General features: G+C 41.0%; 1 protein-coding gene across 1 annotated transcript in view; it reads left to right on the plus strand.

Annotated features, from left to right (window-relative positions):
* LOC139204796 (proprotein convertase subtilisin/kexin type 4-like) overlaps nucleotides 1–19876 on the plus strand; it is a 150145-nt gene that overhangs the window by 94209 nt on the left and 36060 nt on the right. Inside the window, exon 12 of the mRNA XM_070834796.1 lies at nucleotides 10704–10817. Within this exon, the coding sequence (XP_070690897.1) occupies nucleotides 10704–10817 (114 nt within the window). The remainder of the gene's footprint in view (nucleotides 1–10703; nucleotides 10818–19876) is intronic.

Here is a 19876-nt window from a genome sequence, read left to right on the forward strand (position 1 = left end):
CACCCATGTCTCTCCTTATCACCTTGTCTTTGTCTTCTATGAAGAAGACAGCGTTGTTAGAAGTGCTTTTCCCCATCAGCCCTTTTCAGCCATCGTTATTCACTTTTGCAAGAAATATGAAATGTTCTGCTCTGAAGCAAAGTACCACTTTTGTGTAGTAAAACAGACTCCTTTTCTGCTGTAAACTTTGTAGCACACAATCTAAAATGCTGTCTTCACGTCAACATCGACTAAGGCATCAACTAATCATTATCGAGCACAGTAGTGGCTCGGTGGATGTTGGTTGGTTAGTTGGTCAGTCAGTTCAGCACTTTGGTCCAGACTGAATTATCTGAAAACAACTATTGGACTGACATGAAATTGGTACAGGCATTCATGGTGCCCAGAGGATGAATCCTAATGACCTTGGTGACTTTCTCTTCAGGTCAGAATGTAATGTTTTTCTAGATGTAACATTTTGGTTTATGATCAAATACTTGCAGAACTAATGGCAGTCTCATCTTTGTGTTTAGCTGATTAGCAAACGCTAAACTAAGATGGTTTAACATTATACCTGCTAAGCATGCTAACATTGTCCATTTTCCAGTTAATCTATTGATTATCAATACATTTTCAATAAAATGTCAGAAAATGAAATGAAAATAATGAAAGATGTTTCCATCTCACAGTCCAAAACTTAAAAAGCGAGCTTTATATTTTTGTGTCATTAATGGCTTAAACAATTACTCAATTATCAAATTATTGAGGATCGATTTCAGTTCCAGTTGATTTATCAAGCAGTTGACTAATATTTCAGCAGTAAATGTTGAAAGAATTCTTGCATTAAAATTCTGCACCATGCACCTTTGAGGTGTATCTTGTCTCTCCTCCCCATTTCCTCTTCTCTCTATTTGTTTTTTTAGTCCCTCCTTTGATGTAGATCATCTTTTGCTCCAACCCTTTCTTTCTGCGTCTGTCTAAACCTGCCGATATATCTCCACGGCCTTTTTTCCTCTCTCCCTCCTTTGTCTCGTCTGCCACTTCCTACCATTTCCCAAGCCCCTTTTTTCCCTCATCCCTCTTAACTCGCCAGCTGTCGGTGTGGCCTCGGGCCTGGTGTTTTGTGGAGGTATCAGCAGCGTCTACGCCTCCTTCATGTTATGGATGGTACTAGAGGCCGGCTTTACTGCTCCAGCTGTCATGCCACAGCGTCTCAGTCTCAGTTGCTTGGCTGTAAAATGGAGCGCAGGTCCCCTGGGCGAGGCGACTCCCAGGACATTACTGTTAAAGGCTTTGTCGTGACCCGCTGCTACTGACTAAACTATATATCACCTCTCTCTCTCAGATCGGCAGCATTCAGCTCACGTCTTTATGGAGCTGGGTTCTCTCTCTCTGTCTGTATATCTTTCTGGGTCCCTCTCACTTTCTCTGTTTCTCACACTTGCTCATTCTGTGTCGTACCTTTTCTCCCCACGTTTCACGCAATCACGCTCACTCATATATTGCGCCATACCCTGTTTTTTGGGTTTTTTTCTGATTCCCATTCTTCAGAAACAACCTGCCTCATATATAGCATCCACAAGCGCCTAAGCATTTGGATATACAGACAGACTTTTAGGCATATCTTGGATTTTCATGCCAATGAAATGTTTCCAGAGTATATGTATATTTATCAGCAACATTTAGACCTTCAGGTCAATTCAGGTTAAAGCAGTGGCTCCAAACATGATGCTCAAAACATCCTAAGATTAACTTGAGCAGTCACCAAACAATTTAAGGGATAAGAACACCAATTTGTTTTTTTCCTCCTATTGTGAAATACTCTTTCACCTGTCAGGCCTAAAAAACACCTTTCAAATCAAACTGTCCATGAATGAAAAATCAGTTTTTGCTAGCTCTGTTCACATTTAGGGCATAATTGGTTCATTTTAAGAGGTCACAAGCCAAACATGTTTGGAACCATACGATTATGTAGACAAACTGTATCGTATCGATTCTTTGTGTTTAACTCAGCGTGTGATAGCCACACTAGCTGCGTGGCTCCAGGGATGGTATTATCTGCCTTTCATTCTGTCAGCCCACCACTTTGGTCCAGACTAAAATATCTAAACCACTATTGGACTGATTGCCACGAAATTTGGTACAGATGTTAATGTTGCCAGGACTGTGAATGGCATTGGTGATTCTCTGGTGTTTACTTCAGCAGCACCAGCAGTTTTATTTTCACTTAGTGAAATATCTATTTGATGGATTGGCACCAAATTTGGTCCAGGCATTCATAGGTCCCAGATAATGAATCCGGAATAGATGAATGACTGGTGACCCCCTGATTTCTCCTCTATTACCACCATCTGGTCAAAATTTTAATTTGTCCAATACTTTGATTTATGACCAAATATCTAATGGTGTTCACTCTGCTGTATCGTGGGTTTAGTGCTGATTAGCAAATGTTAACATGCTAAACTAAGATGGTGAACAACGCAAATTTTATGTTAACATGTCAGCACTGCCATTATGAGCCTAGTAGCCTTCTGACATTAGCATTCAACTCAAAGCTTTTTTCACTTTTGACTCTTACACAAGTCTAATACTGGCAAATACCCATTTTAGAGTAATGTAAGTACGCCATTGATCCAACTCACACTCAGTTTGCTGGCACACATGACATTTTACGAAGCATCTGGCATGTGGCTGTATTTGCTGGTATTGACATATATGATCGGTTTACTTTTAGTTGTCATATGTGGTTATTAGTTTAGAGATTTAATCCCTCTGTCAATCTCTCTATTATTGGCACCTCCATTTTCTTTATTGTTGCATCCACTCTCTCCACAATTGCAGCATTTCTGTGTCTAATGAGAAAAGCTCAAAGTTTTCTTGCAGTCTTTTGCTTTATCGTCGCTAATTTAAAAAGCTTTCAAAAAAGCGAGCAGATTGGAAAAAGAAATACAAACACTGGGACTAGGGCTCCACTGTTTGCACTCTTGTGAAATTGCATAGAATTGGAAACAAATCATCTTTGTCATTTTTTTGATACCATGTGATGTTTGTCTGCTGGGAGTAGTTGATATTGCAACATATAGTGCTTGTGCAAAATGGCAGCGAACCTAAATGAGTACAGTATGTTGCCTTCTGTGTTATCAGAATAGCCTTCAGTGCTATGCTGTCAGGGTGTCATTGTCTATCTGTCTCTCTGACACTGTGTTGGCCTTTCTGTCTGTGTTTCCATCTGTCTCCATCCATCCGTCTTGACGCCTGTCCAGAAAACCATCAGGGTAAATCAATTCTTCGCTCATCCTTTTTGTCAGTCTTTCTGTCTCTGACTGTTTGTTTGCTCACTTTATCACCGTGTCAGCCTCTCTGTCACTTTATCTCTGTTTCTCTCATCCGGTCTATCCATTTGGTCGAATGGAGCTAAACATTTGGTTTTTTACTGTGATTCCACCTCACATCCTGGGATTTGTGCACCTGCAGATGTCCATTTACCTGTCAATCATTTCATTCTTATACTGAGTGTATTTGGGGTGTCTGGAAAGATGGATTGTCTCCACCTAAACCGCAGTCACCTGTGAACAATTTATACTTGGAACTCATAAAGATGAGGGTGATTTTATTTAGCAAAAGTCCCATATATAATTGTTAATTCTTTTTTTTTTTTTACTGTTATATCATGAATGCTCTACAGCATATGACAATTTTAAGTTTGGGACTATAAAGAGCATAAAGGTAATGTAGTGTATCCCCATCTATACTCCCAAAATTTTAAATAATTCATTCACTTCCCCTCTCCCACTTTCTCTCTTTCTGCCTGTGCCCACTGAATGAATAAGAGAAATAATGTATGTAATCTCCTCCGTGGGGAGTTCAGGAGTAATCAGCCAATGATCTCAGTGGGAAGAGCACATGGAAAAGTGAATCCACTCACTGTAATTGGTCCTACTTCTAACACTCGTTAGACGTTCACACGTACACAGCTCAAAATATAGGTGCACAGCAGGTGAGGTACAGACACAAACGTACAATTTCTGTACGTGCACAGTGATTTCTATATAAACACATGGACACTATAAGCAGTCTCACAAGAACTTACTCATCTGTGTGTTGTGAGCACATTGTGCTTAGACACACTTTTACACACACAGAAATATAGACATACAGATCCAAACTGTTCGTGGTCTTAATATCACACAAACACACGGGTGTTCATGTGTACACATGTACTCGTGAACTACAGAGATCAGGGCCACGCCGGTGGAGTGTATTTAAAGGAGGTTGCAGGCATGCAGTTATTGGACTTGGCCTAATTGATAAACCCATTAGTAACACTTGTTCAGATAACATGGGAGGAATCTCAGTCTGCTCACAGTCACTCCAAATGGGCTCACTTAGGCTTAGAGTGCAGCACATTAAGAGAAGATTACAGAGCGATGTGGAACGTCTTACCAGTGCACGCCTCGCTACTGTTAGATTAATAGAGACAAACTACAGACAGAGACGGCGAGAACATTGGACTCTGACAGTCCACATGGTGGAGACACTGTGTGTGTGTGTGTGTGTGTGTGTGTGTAGCTGTGCAGTAGTTGATGTTCTATGTGTCTGTATGAATGTTTGTATGATTTTCTACATGTGTGTGCATCTACACATGTTTTTCTGCAGTTTTGACGCAGTGTGTTCTTTGCCTTCTTGTTTGTAAATTTAGATGGGCATTTCTGTGTGTGTGTGGTTGTGTGGTTTTACCTCTGATGTGTGTGTTTTTCTCTAAATGTGGGTGTATCTATACTTCTCTGTAAATGTATATTTACATGTATGTTTGTTTCTCTGCCTTTCAACTAAAGCCAATGTGGTTTGGCAGAAGATCTAAATGCGAAGTGTCCAAGCAGAAGATGTGCTGCCTGGGATGAGACAGTGGGGTTAAAACTGCTGCTTGTCTTGTACCACCACATTATGCCCTGCTGACTAACAAGCTTGTCTGTTCGTGATATGTCCTTTGGTTTCCGTTCAAATAAATAGAAAAGAACAAGGAAATTGGAAACACTGAGCTTTTAGTAAAGCAGGCATTAAGGTTGGTGTAAATGCATCATCTTCTGGCTACAAATATGCCCGTAATACACAAAGGAGTGAAGGCTATCACAGATTTTTGAATTGAAGCTGATGATGGCTCATATTGGAAGCTACTGCTCATGTTTAAATTGAACCTTTTCAAGCCAGAACATTAGAAACCCTGATTCTGCCACACACACTTTTTCTAAAAATGCAAAAACTGTAAACTTCTCTATGTGGAACTGAACATGTAAGCCAACATGCTTTTTAAGGCTTTTACACATTTTATTCGTATTCTTTAGAAGGTTTATGAAATTGTGTCAGTATGAACGTCATAACATCAGACACAGCATCACATTCAATGTATCTAATACGTGTTACACACACACAGTTCATGCTGAATGATTATTTATGTTAAGAACAGATAGAAATTTCTGTCATCTTAATTACACGCCTTTATGTCTCTTTATCACATCTACCTCTTCATCACATCCCTTCACCTGTGCATGGCTCCGTTTTCCCCACCTGACTACAATCAAACTGCTAAATAATGTTGCTCCTCCAGTGGTGCTCGAAGTCCTTTTGCTAGAAGTCCATCGCTAATAAGCCGAGCTGTTCCCCATTATTAAGCTTTGTTAAACAGGTCCATGCAAACATCAACAGAAATTTGTAATGGTTTAATGCTATCCTGCTGATGGGGCTGTGAGATCAGAGACCGTTCTCAAGGGAAGTTACAAATAACATAGTTTGTCACTTGTTGGACTAGTTTGGACTTGTTGGATTCAATAGATGGATCCCTATAAATATTTAGCATTTCTTTCTAAGTACTCGCACTACATATAAAGCTCCAGGGAATCTCAGATTTTTAGTGTAAGAATTGTGAGAAGAAGAAATGATGCAATATTCATCCCATATATCACATCATAATCAATTTGAGGTATTATTAATGAATAGTGGCATAAATACTTCATCAAATCTAGAGAACCTTACGTAAACCTAGGACAGATAGAATGGTATGGTTGATATCTGATTCGTAAAAAGCAATTACTGGAAAACTGATTGATACATGTTTCATTTTTTTCTTTACTTTTTTTTCTACTGGCAGCATTTGCAAACACACAGTACATTGTGTAAAGAAGAATTATGTGGCTCGGGCTCCCTGCAGAATTTCATTTTCAATGGTTGTTTACCAGAAGAAAAATGTAGAGTGTGATGCTTCTAAATGATCAGGAGCTGACAGTGTTTTCCTCTGGGTCCCGATCTCTCTCTCTTTCTTCACCCCTCCATCTTTCTGTCCCCTCGATTGCCCATCTTTCGTGCTCTCTCTCCCCTGGGCTGGACACTTTGTCCTTGCACTCTCTCCGTCTCCTCCTCCTCGTCCTCATCCTCGTCCTCCTCCTCCTCCTCCTCTCTGCCCAGGCCCAGTGTGAGTGATAAATTATTCGTGGGCATGCTCTGAGGGCCCAGGGCTGCTCATTCCTGCACACAGAGGACTAGCATTGATCCGGCCTGTGGTTCAACTTAATTGGAAACCCAGTTACACCAGCTACAGACACACTCCGACACACACAAACACAGCACGCACACACAGATGCGTGAACGCGCACTACCAGGCACGCCATGTACTGTAAAGCAGCGTTAATACACACATACATATTGTACAGTAATACACCCGTGTATAGGTGCATGGATATTACAAATGTCAACATAATTACACAACACACAGACACACGCAATCCCCACATGTATTCATGCATTAAAGTGTTACAGAATTAACATCTGCCTGAGTATCAGCATCAGTATGTATATTTATGACTGAACGTTACCCCACTGTATACACATACAAACACACACACTCGAACATTAAAACACAAGTGTACAATCTGACACACAAAGACGAGGAGATGGACACGAGCCTCTGCGCAGATACACACACACACACACACCCACACACTTTATAGTCACTAAGTCTGCATTCTAAGCAGCACTAAAGAGGAGTAACAGTCCACAGTGGAGCAATATGGAGGCCCAGGGTTATCGATTGGACTGAGACACTGACTATCATACAGCTAATAGATTACATCAGACACATCGGAGCGGCTCAGTCAATGAGGCCTGATCCTATTAACTGGGGATTTGTAAACAGTTGTGTGCTCACTGTGACGGCTGCTGTGCTGCTTTGTGAGCTTTGGTGAGGGGATGACGGCTGTAAGGGTCTGGAGGAGGCTGCAATGTTTCTCTCCTCCCCAATTTCCAGTGAGCTGCAGCCCAATCGTGTTCATGTGTGTGCTAGACAACACGCTTTAATTTGATTGTCTGTGTAAGGGTGATGTCTATTCTCCCTGTTGCTGTGTATCCTTCAGAAGAATCCAGAGTCTGCAATTAATTTTACAGTGATGAATATTGCTCTCACACAGTGAGATAATCCATGATAGGAAACACGATTCTTCGCTGGGTTTTGTCAAAATTGAGAGTTTTAGTGTTATTTCATCATACAGTTGAATGTTTGTCATATGTCACAGTTGCATTATTTTCAGTTTTGCTAATTGCAAGTCACCTGACAGCTATAGGAAGAAATCAGTTTTAATCCAAGACACGTTTCTGATTAAAGCTTCAATCAGAATAGCGCTTAAAACAGCAACATTTAAAAGGGAAGTCACTTATTGTTAAAGGAATGAATGTCCTCAGTGATTTGGTTGCAGAGGGGGAGGAGCAATTTTTTAAAATTGTGGTCAAATTTGGTAAACTTGAATTCACACCATCGACAACTAGCAAACCGTAGACATTGCTGACCTTTGAGGAAATGGGCCGATCGCACAGCTAACAGTAGTCATAGTAGGAAAACATTAACAATGGCTCTGGTTTAATCAAGTGTCCCAGTACAGTGAGGCAGCATGGAATACCATGACCCTAAAACTGAAATAGCGAAATGAAATTCAGCGCAGTTGCTTTCCTTACTGTGACACGCCATGAAAAAGCCGTATGGAAAACTGTAGAGTCCAGAAGAGAAGAAGCTATCTTATTAGCTGTGTTACACCTTCATATGACCCTCTTCCACTGGAATAGCTGCTCAACAAAAGAGGCATGGTTTCCAGTCAGTGAGACATGACTTGATGGTACAAATACATATCTTGATTGAACGTATTGTATTTCTTGTCTGGTGTGTCCGCTTCCTAAAGCAGGAATCTGGATTTTTTTTTTTATGCCTGACTACTGCATAGCATTGATATATCATTTTTGTACGGAGGGGTGCAGTCAAGCCCTAAATCATGTCCATCATGTTAATATTGTTATTAATATATATTTGATGCAAGACAATAACCAAAAGTGAAACAACACTCTCCTTTATCTTGCTGTAAAGTGATGTACATCTTTTGGTCTTAAAGCTACTTTGCATGCAAGAACAGCAGTTTATATCAAGCAAGGTTTAGTACCACATAATTTGTATTCTAAAAATACTGAAAAAAAGGTTTACATTGAATATAATAGCACATAGCATGTTACTGGGTAATTTCTAATTAGAAATAACAACTAACCCTCTTAAAGAATCCGTCACTTTAGCTCTTCTTCTTGAGCTGCATACCAAATTCCATATACATATATAGTGGTTTTGTGCTTTTGTACAGCCAAACCAAAACCAACAGGAGGAGAAACCCATGGTTTAACATGGATGCACAAAGCTAGTGCAGAGAAAGAAGTCCCACCTCTATGTGAAAGAAAACTTACAAGTTAACAACTCAGTTCATCTTAAGTCCATTACAGCATAAGCAATACCTCTGTTTAACCAGCACTATGGTGGATGCTGGTCATGGGGTTTTCAGATTTATTTCGTGGCCTAAACCTATTCACATGTCCCTTCAGGGGCTGTGCAGCAAAGAGGAGTGAAAACATTAAGAGAGATAGCAGTAAACTGGGTTCTCAGCCAACAGTGTGTTTTTAAGAGCAAAACGACTTTTCCAAAATAAATAGATCTGTGTCGCGGACTGCTAGGAGGGAGAAAAGCCCTCGGTTCAATAATTAATTCCCGAGTCGAGGGTTTTGGAGAGCCGCTGATTGGGCTGATTCTTTTTTTTATTCTGTTATGATACAAAGGAGGCCGTTTGAAGTAATTTGTCCCAGAGAGAGCGGCTTGGAATACCATACATGCTTTGATTTAGCAAAGCAAATTTAATTTTGTTTGCTTTATGCAAACCAGCCAGGGCCGCGGGGGTTTCTCTGATTCCACCAGAGGGGTGATGGTGGTGGTGGTGCTGATGATGGAGGTGGGGGAGTGCACACAACAGAATCATGCTGCTGCCGCTAATATATAATACAGAACGCACACTCATACACACAGACGCATGCAGTGAGCAGCAACAGTTCAAAAGTACAAAGCCTATTCCCCCCTATACACACGCACACACACACACACACACACTCCAATCCCTTTGAAATCAAAGCTTAAAATAATTGTTTGCGCGTTGTGTTTTGTTTCATTCTATCCGTCTATTATTAGTGTTACTGGTATTATTCCTATCATGTTGTTTTAGCTGCTTGCTCTTGCTGCTTGCCGGGGTTTTGTTTTATGCTGCTAATGAAAGCTTCTCTCCTCGCTTTTGTTCTGCTTCGTTTTTTTCCAATACGTGAATGGAATATATCTGTTTGTATCTGTGCCTGATGTTTCCTGAGATGTCTAACCCTCAACAGCCTGATAATGAAGAGGCTACTTGTGATTTAGTTTTTTCAAGGGCTTTTCTACTCATCTTTGTGCAGACATTTCCTGTACTCTAAAATATACCATAACATGGCTGAATAGACGTGCATGACGTGTTGCAGTTATGTCATTATTGATGGGAAAAATAAGGCAGACTGTGATGCACGCCATTAATTACCTTCAGTCTGTTCTTCTGTACCGCAGAAATGACTGTCCACGTACAGATGTTAAGCAAACAGTGGAGGCATTTCCTCTCAGATAGAGAAAAGGCTGTTCAGATTGGGTGGCCAAGCGGTTTTCCTATACTCAATTCAACTCATTTTCTTAGGGAACAATAATGAGTGGATAAAGCAGAAAAACCCAATTTCCTTTATGCTTTTTATATCCTGAAAAAGCCCTCGTTGACGACCCTTTGGTCTTTTGTTATAGAAAACTGAGCTAATATCCTCCAGCTCTCGGCGCAGTTTAAAGGTCTTAATTGGATTCCATTAGTATATTGCTTGACATGACACTTGAGTCCGCTCTATTAGAATTCCCCTGTCTGGGATTAAAAAGAAGACTTTTTCTACATTCGACTCTCTAGGCTCTTTTGTTAAAGTCTCAAATATTCTTTGTTGGATTCACAGTTTTTTTTACTGACACCATTATTAAAACCGTAAGCTTGACTTAAACAGCTGCTTTTATGTCTAGAGGACCTGCTGTAAAAGGTTTGGCAGTGTCTCATCACAGCAGTTTATGTATCAGCAAACCTTAGCATTAATACAGTATAAGCATGACATGTGTACCAGATAGAAAGTGTTGTGAGCCTTCATAAAACAGGCCTCCAGTCTCTTTCTACACATGACTAGACTCCATATTGAGCTCCCTGCAGGTTTCTTTTCAAAGTATCACATAGAGTTGAAGTGTTTCCTCTGTAGTCTCAGTTGGTGTAGCACACAAGCCAAAGGAAAGATGCATCTGATGATATTCTGTTTCATGTCTCTTGCCCCAGTCCTGAGCTGACGTGGAGGGATGTTCAACATCTGATCGCCAGGACAGCAAAGATCCCCGATCCCAAAGAGCCTGGATGGAACGTCAACGCAGCAGGATACCATGTTCACCATAGGTATCGTGACACATCCATGCAAAATCTTTGAACCCAAACATGTGGTATTATCATTAGGGTTACATTTAAACCTAGTGCTCTGCCAGCATTATGCCCATGTTGTAGGTGATGCTCATATTTCTATAAATCACCAATCAATTTACATTTCAATATTTCTGTTTGTTTAAAGGAAAGTACAAGCTTCCAAATCTTTAATAATGTCTAAAGAATATAAAGAAAAACTGCTGTAAAGTTTTTCTATCAACACATTCAGATGCTACGTTATAAGTGATAATAATTATTGTATAGAAAGCTTCTGATTATGGTACACGAGTGTTGTCTGGTACATTATGTATTGTAGATGAAGATATTTAATCTGTTTATCTGTTTCACTCACCACCTAAAAATGTTTCTCCATATAGGAAGGCTTATGATTGAATAGTGTACCTGTGTGCAGTGCAATGGTAGTTATGAAATGTATGATTACAATAATTATCCCTATATGGTCTCTAGCTGGGATAATTTCAGGTAAGTTAAATGATGTAAAATTGCTTTATACCCACATAAACCACCTAAAGTGCCCTAAAGGTTGTTTGGCCACGCTGTTTCTTTGATTTAACTGTTAAGCTGCTTGTTTGAAATAATATATTGAGTTGTCAAGCCAAACGCAATTTATGTGTTACTTTTTACAAGTTTACTCAACTAAGCAGTCCACAATGGATCACACAGGCGGTGTCATCTTCTACCTGTTCGCCACTGCACTTGCCGCGTGCACACACACCACTTTAAAGTGCGCACACGCCTACACACTCTCCTCGTATAAAGCGCTTCAACCACAAAAAGCAGCTGTTTTATGACAGTTGAGACAGGTGATCTTGTCCGGGGAGGAGTGTCATTGTAATCCTCTAATGTTATTATCACACCCACAGCGTGTCTGAGTGTCCGTACCTGCTCTGATTTATATAGACAGAGGCTGGAGGAAATGGAGCTTCTCCCTCTGACTGTATGAAGCATGAAACTGGGAGAGAGAAAGTGAGCCCCGTGCACTTCCAGACATCGTATAAACGCTTTTACAATGCTTTTACAATGTCAGCCAGGCGATGACATATCGGTAATCAGTCATAGCGTTTGTGATGTTTTTCCTCTGCTCTCTGTCTCACTCACCTTAAAATTTCCTTTCTTCATTCTGGCTCCAACTCTCTGTCCTCATCTCTCTTTGCAGTTTATTTTCTCGTCCTTCTCCTCCCCTTCTTTTCCATTTTTCTTGCTATTATTCCCTCTCACTGCCTTCCTATTTCTCTCTTCCATCCTGTCTTTCGCAGCATGCCGTGTCATAAAATAGATTGTAATTACTGTGTTGCTGTGAGAAGAATGGATTAATTAAAATATAATGATGCCGATCACACCAGCAGGCGTCTGTTGAAATCTGTCCATTTAGGGCTGAGGCAGAGGACTTGTAATGCCCAGATCATACTGCAGGCTAATTATGAAGAATGGTTTATTGCATGGGCAAGGACGGATGGACTAGACAGTGCAATGAGCACAGGGTCACTTAGCATCACTGTGGTTGTTACAATACATTATAGATTAGAAATGATATCTGTAATGAGAGGATCCATGTCTAAGAAAATTGAAGATAACACTGAATGCTTACAGGTTATAGCAGGAAGTTAGTGATGTTAGTGATTGTTGGCCAGTTTATAAAAGCACTTGTCTTATTCCCTAGAAGAGTACTCAGGCAAAATAAAAGTGATGTTTATTATGTTATGCTTGAAAAAGATGGCAGACGAACAATAATTAGATTTAGCAGTAATAACCAGCATTTCAAAACAGACGGTACGTCCTACAAATTCAAATTTCAATGTCAAGTGAAAATGGAAGAAAAACATACCACGCTGCTGTGTTCACGTGTTCAAAATTGATGAAACACACTAGTAACTATGCCAGGTTACACATCTGAAGTTGGGTAATGTGCCCATTATGCCAGATAATATCACAATCACAGTATTAGAATATCCAAACTAAAATTCACCAGTTCCTTCCCTTGGAAAATTCAGCTGCATTTGATGTGCAGCATTTCTGTAATTGCTTGTGCTTCAGTATTTGCAGCACGTTTTGTAATGTTACATTATGTCACATTATGTGTTCCTTCTTTTGCATGTGTCTTTGTAAGTTGCAGTGCATTAGGATCTCTTGGGCACTGCGCAGTGTGGCCTAAGTGACAATTAAAGGCACCAATGCTCAGGGAAAGCTGTGTTGTTGTCGTTCCCCAGAACCACACATCCCGGCTACTGTATCTCAACTTCTTCCTCTCTGTATGGTGTTTCTTGTGTGTGCTATTGATTGTCAGTAGATGTTTTCAAAGACACAACGCTCCACAAGGAGGCTTGTGTGCAATATACTTAACAGTATTAGAAGTGTCACCAGGTCAGGAAACTGACTTAGTAATCTTATAGAGCAACACATCTACCATCTACTTCTGGTTTTTAAGGAAAATCAATACAGATGTCTAACCTCTTTAAAAGTTGCACAGGTCGCATTTGCAGCTTGAGGGCAGATGGTTGCAGTGAAAGAAGCAGTTTCATGTCTTTGATGGGAAAAATAGCTGCGTTATAGATGTTGGGTGAGCTTTAATTGATGTGTGTACGTATGCTTTGTCTTGTTGTGGTGAGGGGTGGAATGGGTTGCCCGCATCCCAGAGTCCCCATCTGTTTGACCTCCATATAAACTGGGAGCCTTAGACGCTCTGATGTTGGGGGAGCGACCCTCCCTTCTCACCCCCAGCTCCCGCCACCATGACGACAATAAACATGTCAGCCGCCACACGCCAGAGCAATCTGCAATCAGATTTACTGTGCATGAAATACGGTGGCGCTTTTATTGGTCCAAAGACTTGTCACTCATAATTTATAGGCTGTTGCCAGGCTGGCTGTGATGTCAGCGAGCTCACAGCACCCTCAGGAGAATCAGAAAGGGGGGAGTGAAAGAGATAGGGGTGAGGGGTGGTGGTTGGTTGGGGGTTTAGAGATATAAGAGGACAGAAAATTTGTGTGTGTGTGTAAGAGAGGAGAGAGAAAGGGAATGAGGGAAAAAGGGTGATGGAAATGGGTGAAAAGGGGGAAAAAATAACACACATCCATCCTGTTCCTCTCTGTGGGGAGTTTATCAGGTTGAAGAAGTGAAGGTGTCAGTTTTTTTTTTTGGCTTGTACAAATGGATCTCCCTCTCCTCTCCTCTCCTCTCCTCTCCTCTCCTCTCCTCTCCTCTCCTCTCCTCTCCTCTCCTCTCCTCTGGCATTGCCTGCTATCCTTTGAACACTGACACCTATTGATCACATGTTCGATGGAGGAAAAAAAAAATTAATCTGCGATTCACATCTCCACTTGAAGCCTCTCTGACCTAGAAATAGAAAGTGGAGAGCCCTGTGTTAGCGGCTTGCACCGGAGGGATGACGTACGGAGAAGAAGCAGAATGTCCAAACAGGCTTAATTTCATTTAATCTCTTCTGATAGCATAGGTGAAACTACAGTAATTATCCTGTGGGAGATTTAGATAGAAAATAACAGCGGCAGAATAGATCAAAGAAACGCTGCCCTCTCCGCAAAGACAAAGTGAATATCAAGGAGAATGCATGAGTGGTAAAACGGTATCTTACGAGAAAAAAAAAACTAGTGTGGCATTAAAAAATTAGATAAGATTCAATCCCTCTTTTGAAAAATTATACTCTGTTCACGAAGAGCCATTAGAATGTTTACATTTGCGGCATTTTGTTCCATATCAAAATAATTAATTGCCTCCATTTTCAAATTAAAAGTACATTACAACACAATTAAGGATGCAAATGAGTCTGGGCCTGTCGCGAGGAGCCAGAAAAAGTGAAAGAGTGACTGTGTTGATGTATGAGGGTTTGCGTGCCTTTTTGTGTATTAGGTGTGTTGCAATGGATCATTGTGCATGTGTGTGTGTGTGTGTGTGTGTGTGTGTGTGTGTGTGTGTGTGTGTGTGTGTGTGTGTGTGTGTGTTCCAGTACAAAAAAATGTGTCTCACTGCCTTTATTGAGGAGGAAGAGTCAGTGCTGAAATTACATCAGCATGGGGAAATAAATCAGAGCTCTGCAGTAATAAACAACAGAGTAATTAGGTCACTCTTTCTTCAGTAAGTGATTGACCAGAAGAGCAGATACTGTGTTATTCCTATTGTATTAAAGGCTTCTGTCTCCGGGTAAAAAAAAATCACCCAGCATAAACACAACACGCACTTTTACGCCCCCGTATTTCTTGATCCCTGCCTTCCTTCCAGGGGCTCTGACCTCCAACGAGCCTGTTCTGTGAAAGATGTCTACATCGTGCTGGAAACCAGGGACAGTAAAACATAATTTTGTCATAACCTTCCCTCTTTGGAGGGAAAACAGATATAAAAGTATATAGCCTGTGGTTTACTGCGAGTCCCCCTCACCCAGCCTGGCAGCAGCACGCAGGGCTGATGGATGCCGGGCGTCGGCCGACTTTTAATTGCTCGTAAATTTTTGATCCAGGGAAAACGCCACGTTCTCCTTGTCCCCCGGCGACATGGGTGACGGAGCCGCTCAGGAGGGAATAAAAGAGCCTCAATGAGGATGGGAGGTAGAGGAAGAGGGAAACACAGAGACACACTTAGAGGCACAAATCAGCAGGTGCTCCACAGCATAGGATATAGAACACTTTGTGAGTGCATAAAGGACCTTTATCAAGTATCAGGACGATCCACTTTGATATGGTAAATGTTCCTCTTCGAGAACGTTGACATCAACAAAAAAGACTTTTGATGAAGTGTTATCTTATTTTGTCCTCATAAATCCAATGATATCATGAATGATGAATGATACCAAATGCCAACCCTGACTCCTTCAAATGAAGCTTGTATACCACCAGTATGCAACAGAAAATATGTTTTCTAAGAAACATAATGTGGCCTGGATTACATTTTTTATCTTCATGGAAAGTAAACGTTTTGATTAATTCATTAATTAATCAAATCTCAAAATGTGAATACTGAACGTAATAAGATGTCAAATGATAACTGACACTGTATGTCAGTTGTTATATCTTACAGTATCCTAGTAGCAAGTAAAGCATTGTGAACCCTTATCTCTGGAGTCCACACAGTCCTTTGCTCTGTACTCCACTTCTTCACCTCAATCTCCTCTCTAAGACAAGAAAAAAACTATGCGACCATAATCTTGGCAGAAGTTACATTTCCCTCAAAAATGTACCTACAAAAGAAATTAGTAGTGTATTAAAGTCATTTCTAGAGGGCAAGTTTTCAGGCGCCGTTCCACAAAACTCTTGTGTCATGCCATGGCCAGTGTCATCCAGCAATCCAATATGTGCAAACGCACGTTCCTATTAGAGCGGAGTGATTCCTGATACACTGATGGTCGTCATGACAATGTTTCACAGTTTAAAACAATGTTGTCTCGTGCAATCCAGTGTTTTTAGTTTGTCTGGTAAACTGTAAAAGTAATGGATCTTTTACTCAAGGTGGACTTCTCATGCTCATATTTGATCTTCTCCCCATAACATGTAGCAACCTGACCACACCAACACAACAGCTTTATCCGCTTATCCCAAACCTGCGTTAAAACACTGAGGGTCAGAGGACAATAACAGATTAAACTGGTAAGTTTTGAAGCCAGACTGACAACACACATTGAATAATAAATACACACAGTCCAGTGTAAAGCAGAAATGATCAACTGACCATCATTTTCTGGGTGCAGCTTCTCAGATGTGAAGGTTTCGGACTGTTGGTTGGACACTGTGAGCAGTTTTAATGTTTGACTGTTCCAGCTGGGGCTTTGGGTTCTGGGATAGGGTGTTTATTTGTTGTTGTTGTTTTTTTTTTTACTATTTTCTGACACTTTCTAGACCTGATGATTAATTGAACACATATGTAGAGTATAAGACCTCACTGCCCCCCCCTAGAGGCTGTGTTGGTTGTTATTGGATGCCCTAATTAACTAAAACGATCTTTGCTGAGCCACTAACAGGTGGTCTCACTGAATAATGTTCCCATCCTTAGTCTCCTACACTCATGCCAGCAGTGCTAAAATGTAAAATGTTGTTCTTACGGGCCTTCAAGAACACATTAATCAACCTCTATTATGTTTTTGTAAAGGACGTACACTAACGCTCCGGACACACTGCATACCTGAGCAGCACGTTAGCATGCGCAGAACCTGTTGCCTTTTATTTTGGCGCCCATGTTAACAGGTTACAGCAGCCACAAAGCTCAGGTGCGGCTCACACGTGGCTCGGCTGAGGCTCTCGCTCATTTTTTTGCGACACACACACTTTTCACAGCAAACACAGACAGTGAAAATGATATGATATCTTCATTTGTTAAGAAGGCTTTTATTTTTATTGTCAAAAGCAAACCTCAGCTGCCAGGCAGGCAAGCCGCAGTAGTTCAGCGAGGTAGCCGTCATGCACAGGTAGAGGGAGACAATGTGGCCCAGGTGTTAGTTTTGTGTAGCAATATGATAAAGATCCTTAACATTTGAATAACAAGAGGTATTATGAAAGTGAAATACATTTTCTTCTTTTATTTCATTAGTCCTCTAGAAATTCTTCACATCGTCTATTTCAAACACTTTCTGTGGCTGCAGGAATAAGGGAAACTCTATCTAAAAGGAAACACTAACAGGGAGAAGAACTGAGGTGTAGTAACCCGCATTTGCATGTACAGCTCTCTTCTTCTTTTACTGTGGAACAGTTCCTCAAGTGCCTGTACAGCGTTGACAGTAATGGAGATGAGATTGAAAAATGGGGTTTAAAAACCGTCTCTGCAGACTTGTGACTGTTGCCAAGCCTAACAGATGCTCATCTGATCAATTTCTTACCCCGTTTGTCTTCCTCCTGAGATGAAAGTAAGAAGAGATAAATATAGGTTTATCCCACCATTTGCTTGTTCATTGCGGTAACGTCCGACAACCTGCCGAGGATTTTGATTATTTCCTTCTAGTGTGTCAGTCTCAGTCTAGCCTCAGATGTCTATTCACTATTTTCTCCTTTTGGTCTATCTTTATTTTTCTGTTCTCATTTTTGCTTTTTTCTCTCCTCCTCCCCCTGCTGTTTGTGTTGTTCCAGTCTCATTTGGCGGTTTTCGACTCACCAGGTTTGGCCTGTTGTGATCTCTTTCCTCCTTATATCGATCCTGCCTCCATTTCCCCCCATGGTGGCCAAATCAAGATACATGCCGATCATCCACAGGTCACAGTGTGGGCGAGAGATCAGAGGTCAAAGGGTGCTGCTCGACTGTGTGTGTGTATTAGTGGGGACAATTATGATGATAGGGTTTCTTTTATTTTCTTTTATTTGGCTTAAAGAACTGGCTAGTAATGAGAGCACAGATAGCCACAATGGATAACAAGACAAAACAAAGAACTCCACCTATAAAACTTCATGAAGAGAAAATCCAAAGAATCCTTTTACCAAAAAAAGAGGAAATAGAAAATTGAAATCAAATCCCTGATGCTTGGTGCTTGGTTGGTGTTTGGTTTACTACAGTAAAGTTCAAATTTTATGTCAGATTCCACATTCCCTGATGATACTCTTACAGTGGTTTTAAAACTATCATACAGTCATGCTGCAGGCTGACCAACACACAGACTCAGAGCTCACTTCCACTGGGCACAAAGGGAGAAAGACGGGTGAGCCTGATCAACCCCAGTAGTGTCAACCCAATTACTCATTCTCTTAAAGGGCTATTAAAACATAATTGCCCGGCGATTTACATCCAAGTTAACGTGGCCCTGAGATAATTTATTATTTTCCATAAGCCCTTTCTTTTGTGTGCCGACTGAAAGAGTGGGGGGGGACCAAGCGGGAGACTGTAATTTCCTGAGTCATGAAGAAAGGCATGTTGGCAGCCCAGTGTAATTGTTTAAACCCCACTCTCAGACACCTTCCAGTCACCCCCTTTTAATCCTCGTTATCGCTCTCATTAGCCCGGGGTCAGGGGTCAGCCAGCTCCCCCTAGAAACACAAACACAGCGCAGGGAAGAGGAAGGGATGGATGGTGGGCTGGATGAGGGGGCTGGAAGGTTGGGGTTGGGGTGGAGACAGAGATTTTCCCTCAAGTACTGGCTATCCACCTTTTTATTTGTGGAACAGAGTTACTTGCAGTGTTTTAGGTTAATAAATCTTTATGGCTTACTACATACTTTAAGCCTTATGAAACTCAGGTTACTGAGTCATGGAGCAATACTTTAGTGTCAGTGGTGAAGAACAGTTACAGTAGCAGATCCAGAGACACAAACCGTATGCATGATGTGTGATTTTATACTGTTGGATTTTTTAGCTAGTGATTATAAGTTTATTTAGATGTTCAAATAGATTTTCAATAGTAGTCCATCTCAAACAAACCAGTAAAAATGTGGTGTTTGTAGTGATTGTCACCATCTGCATGTATTCCAGCATGGGTTTCACTACACTTTCAATAGAAGTGGTTCACTGATAAACACACAATGTAAGATGATATTGGGGTTTAATTCAGGAAACGTAAATCTCCAGAACACCCATCATAGACATATAGAACATACTGGAATATATTTAGAAAATATGTAGCCTACAGTTTACTTTCTCAAAACATATGCAGCTTCCGTGTGGGTGCACCAGTGAAACACATTTATTGTGATTAATACAAATTGTACAAAGCACCATGAATTCAAAGCACATACTCTTCTGTTCTGACCTTATGGGACTTTATATTAAATGTACACACATTGCCCATCGCGACTACCAGTTGAATGGTGAATTCAGAACCCTTTGTTACATGCTGGCAGACCTGACGTGTGTCGTGTGATGGTGTCCTGTTCGGTGCCAACCAAGCCTGGCCTTAACAGAACCTTAACACAAGTGTAGTGCAGCAGCCTCACTCATGTCTCCTTTCTCCTCAGTGTCTCATGTTCAGGAAAAAATATCAATCCCTAGATGACGGCCACTTTATCTCTACGCTACCTATCTATAGGAAGTACGGCAAGCTATAAATACATTTCAGCCTAAGCTCTTTTTCTGTTCCTGTGTGTGTGCTTGCGTCAT

This window comes from Pempheris klunzingeri, chromosome 8 (genome assembly GCF_042242105.1).
Source record: "Pempheris klunzingeri isolate RE-2024b chromosome 8, fPemKlu1.hap1, whole genome shotgun sequence".
Classification (NCBI taxonomy): domain Eukaryota; kingdom Metazoa; phylum Chordata; class Actinopteri; order Acropomatiformes; family Pempheridae; genus Pempheris; species Pempheris klunzingeri.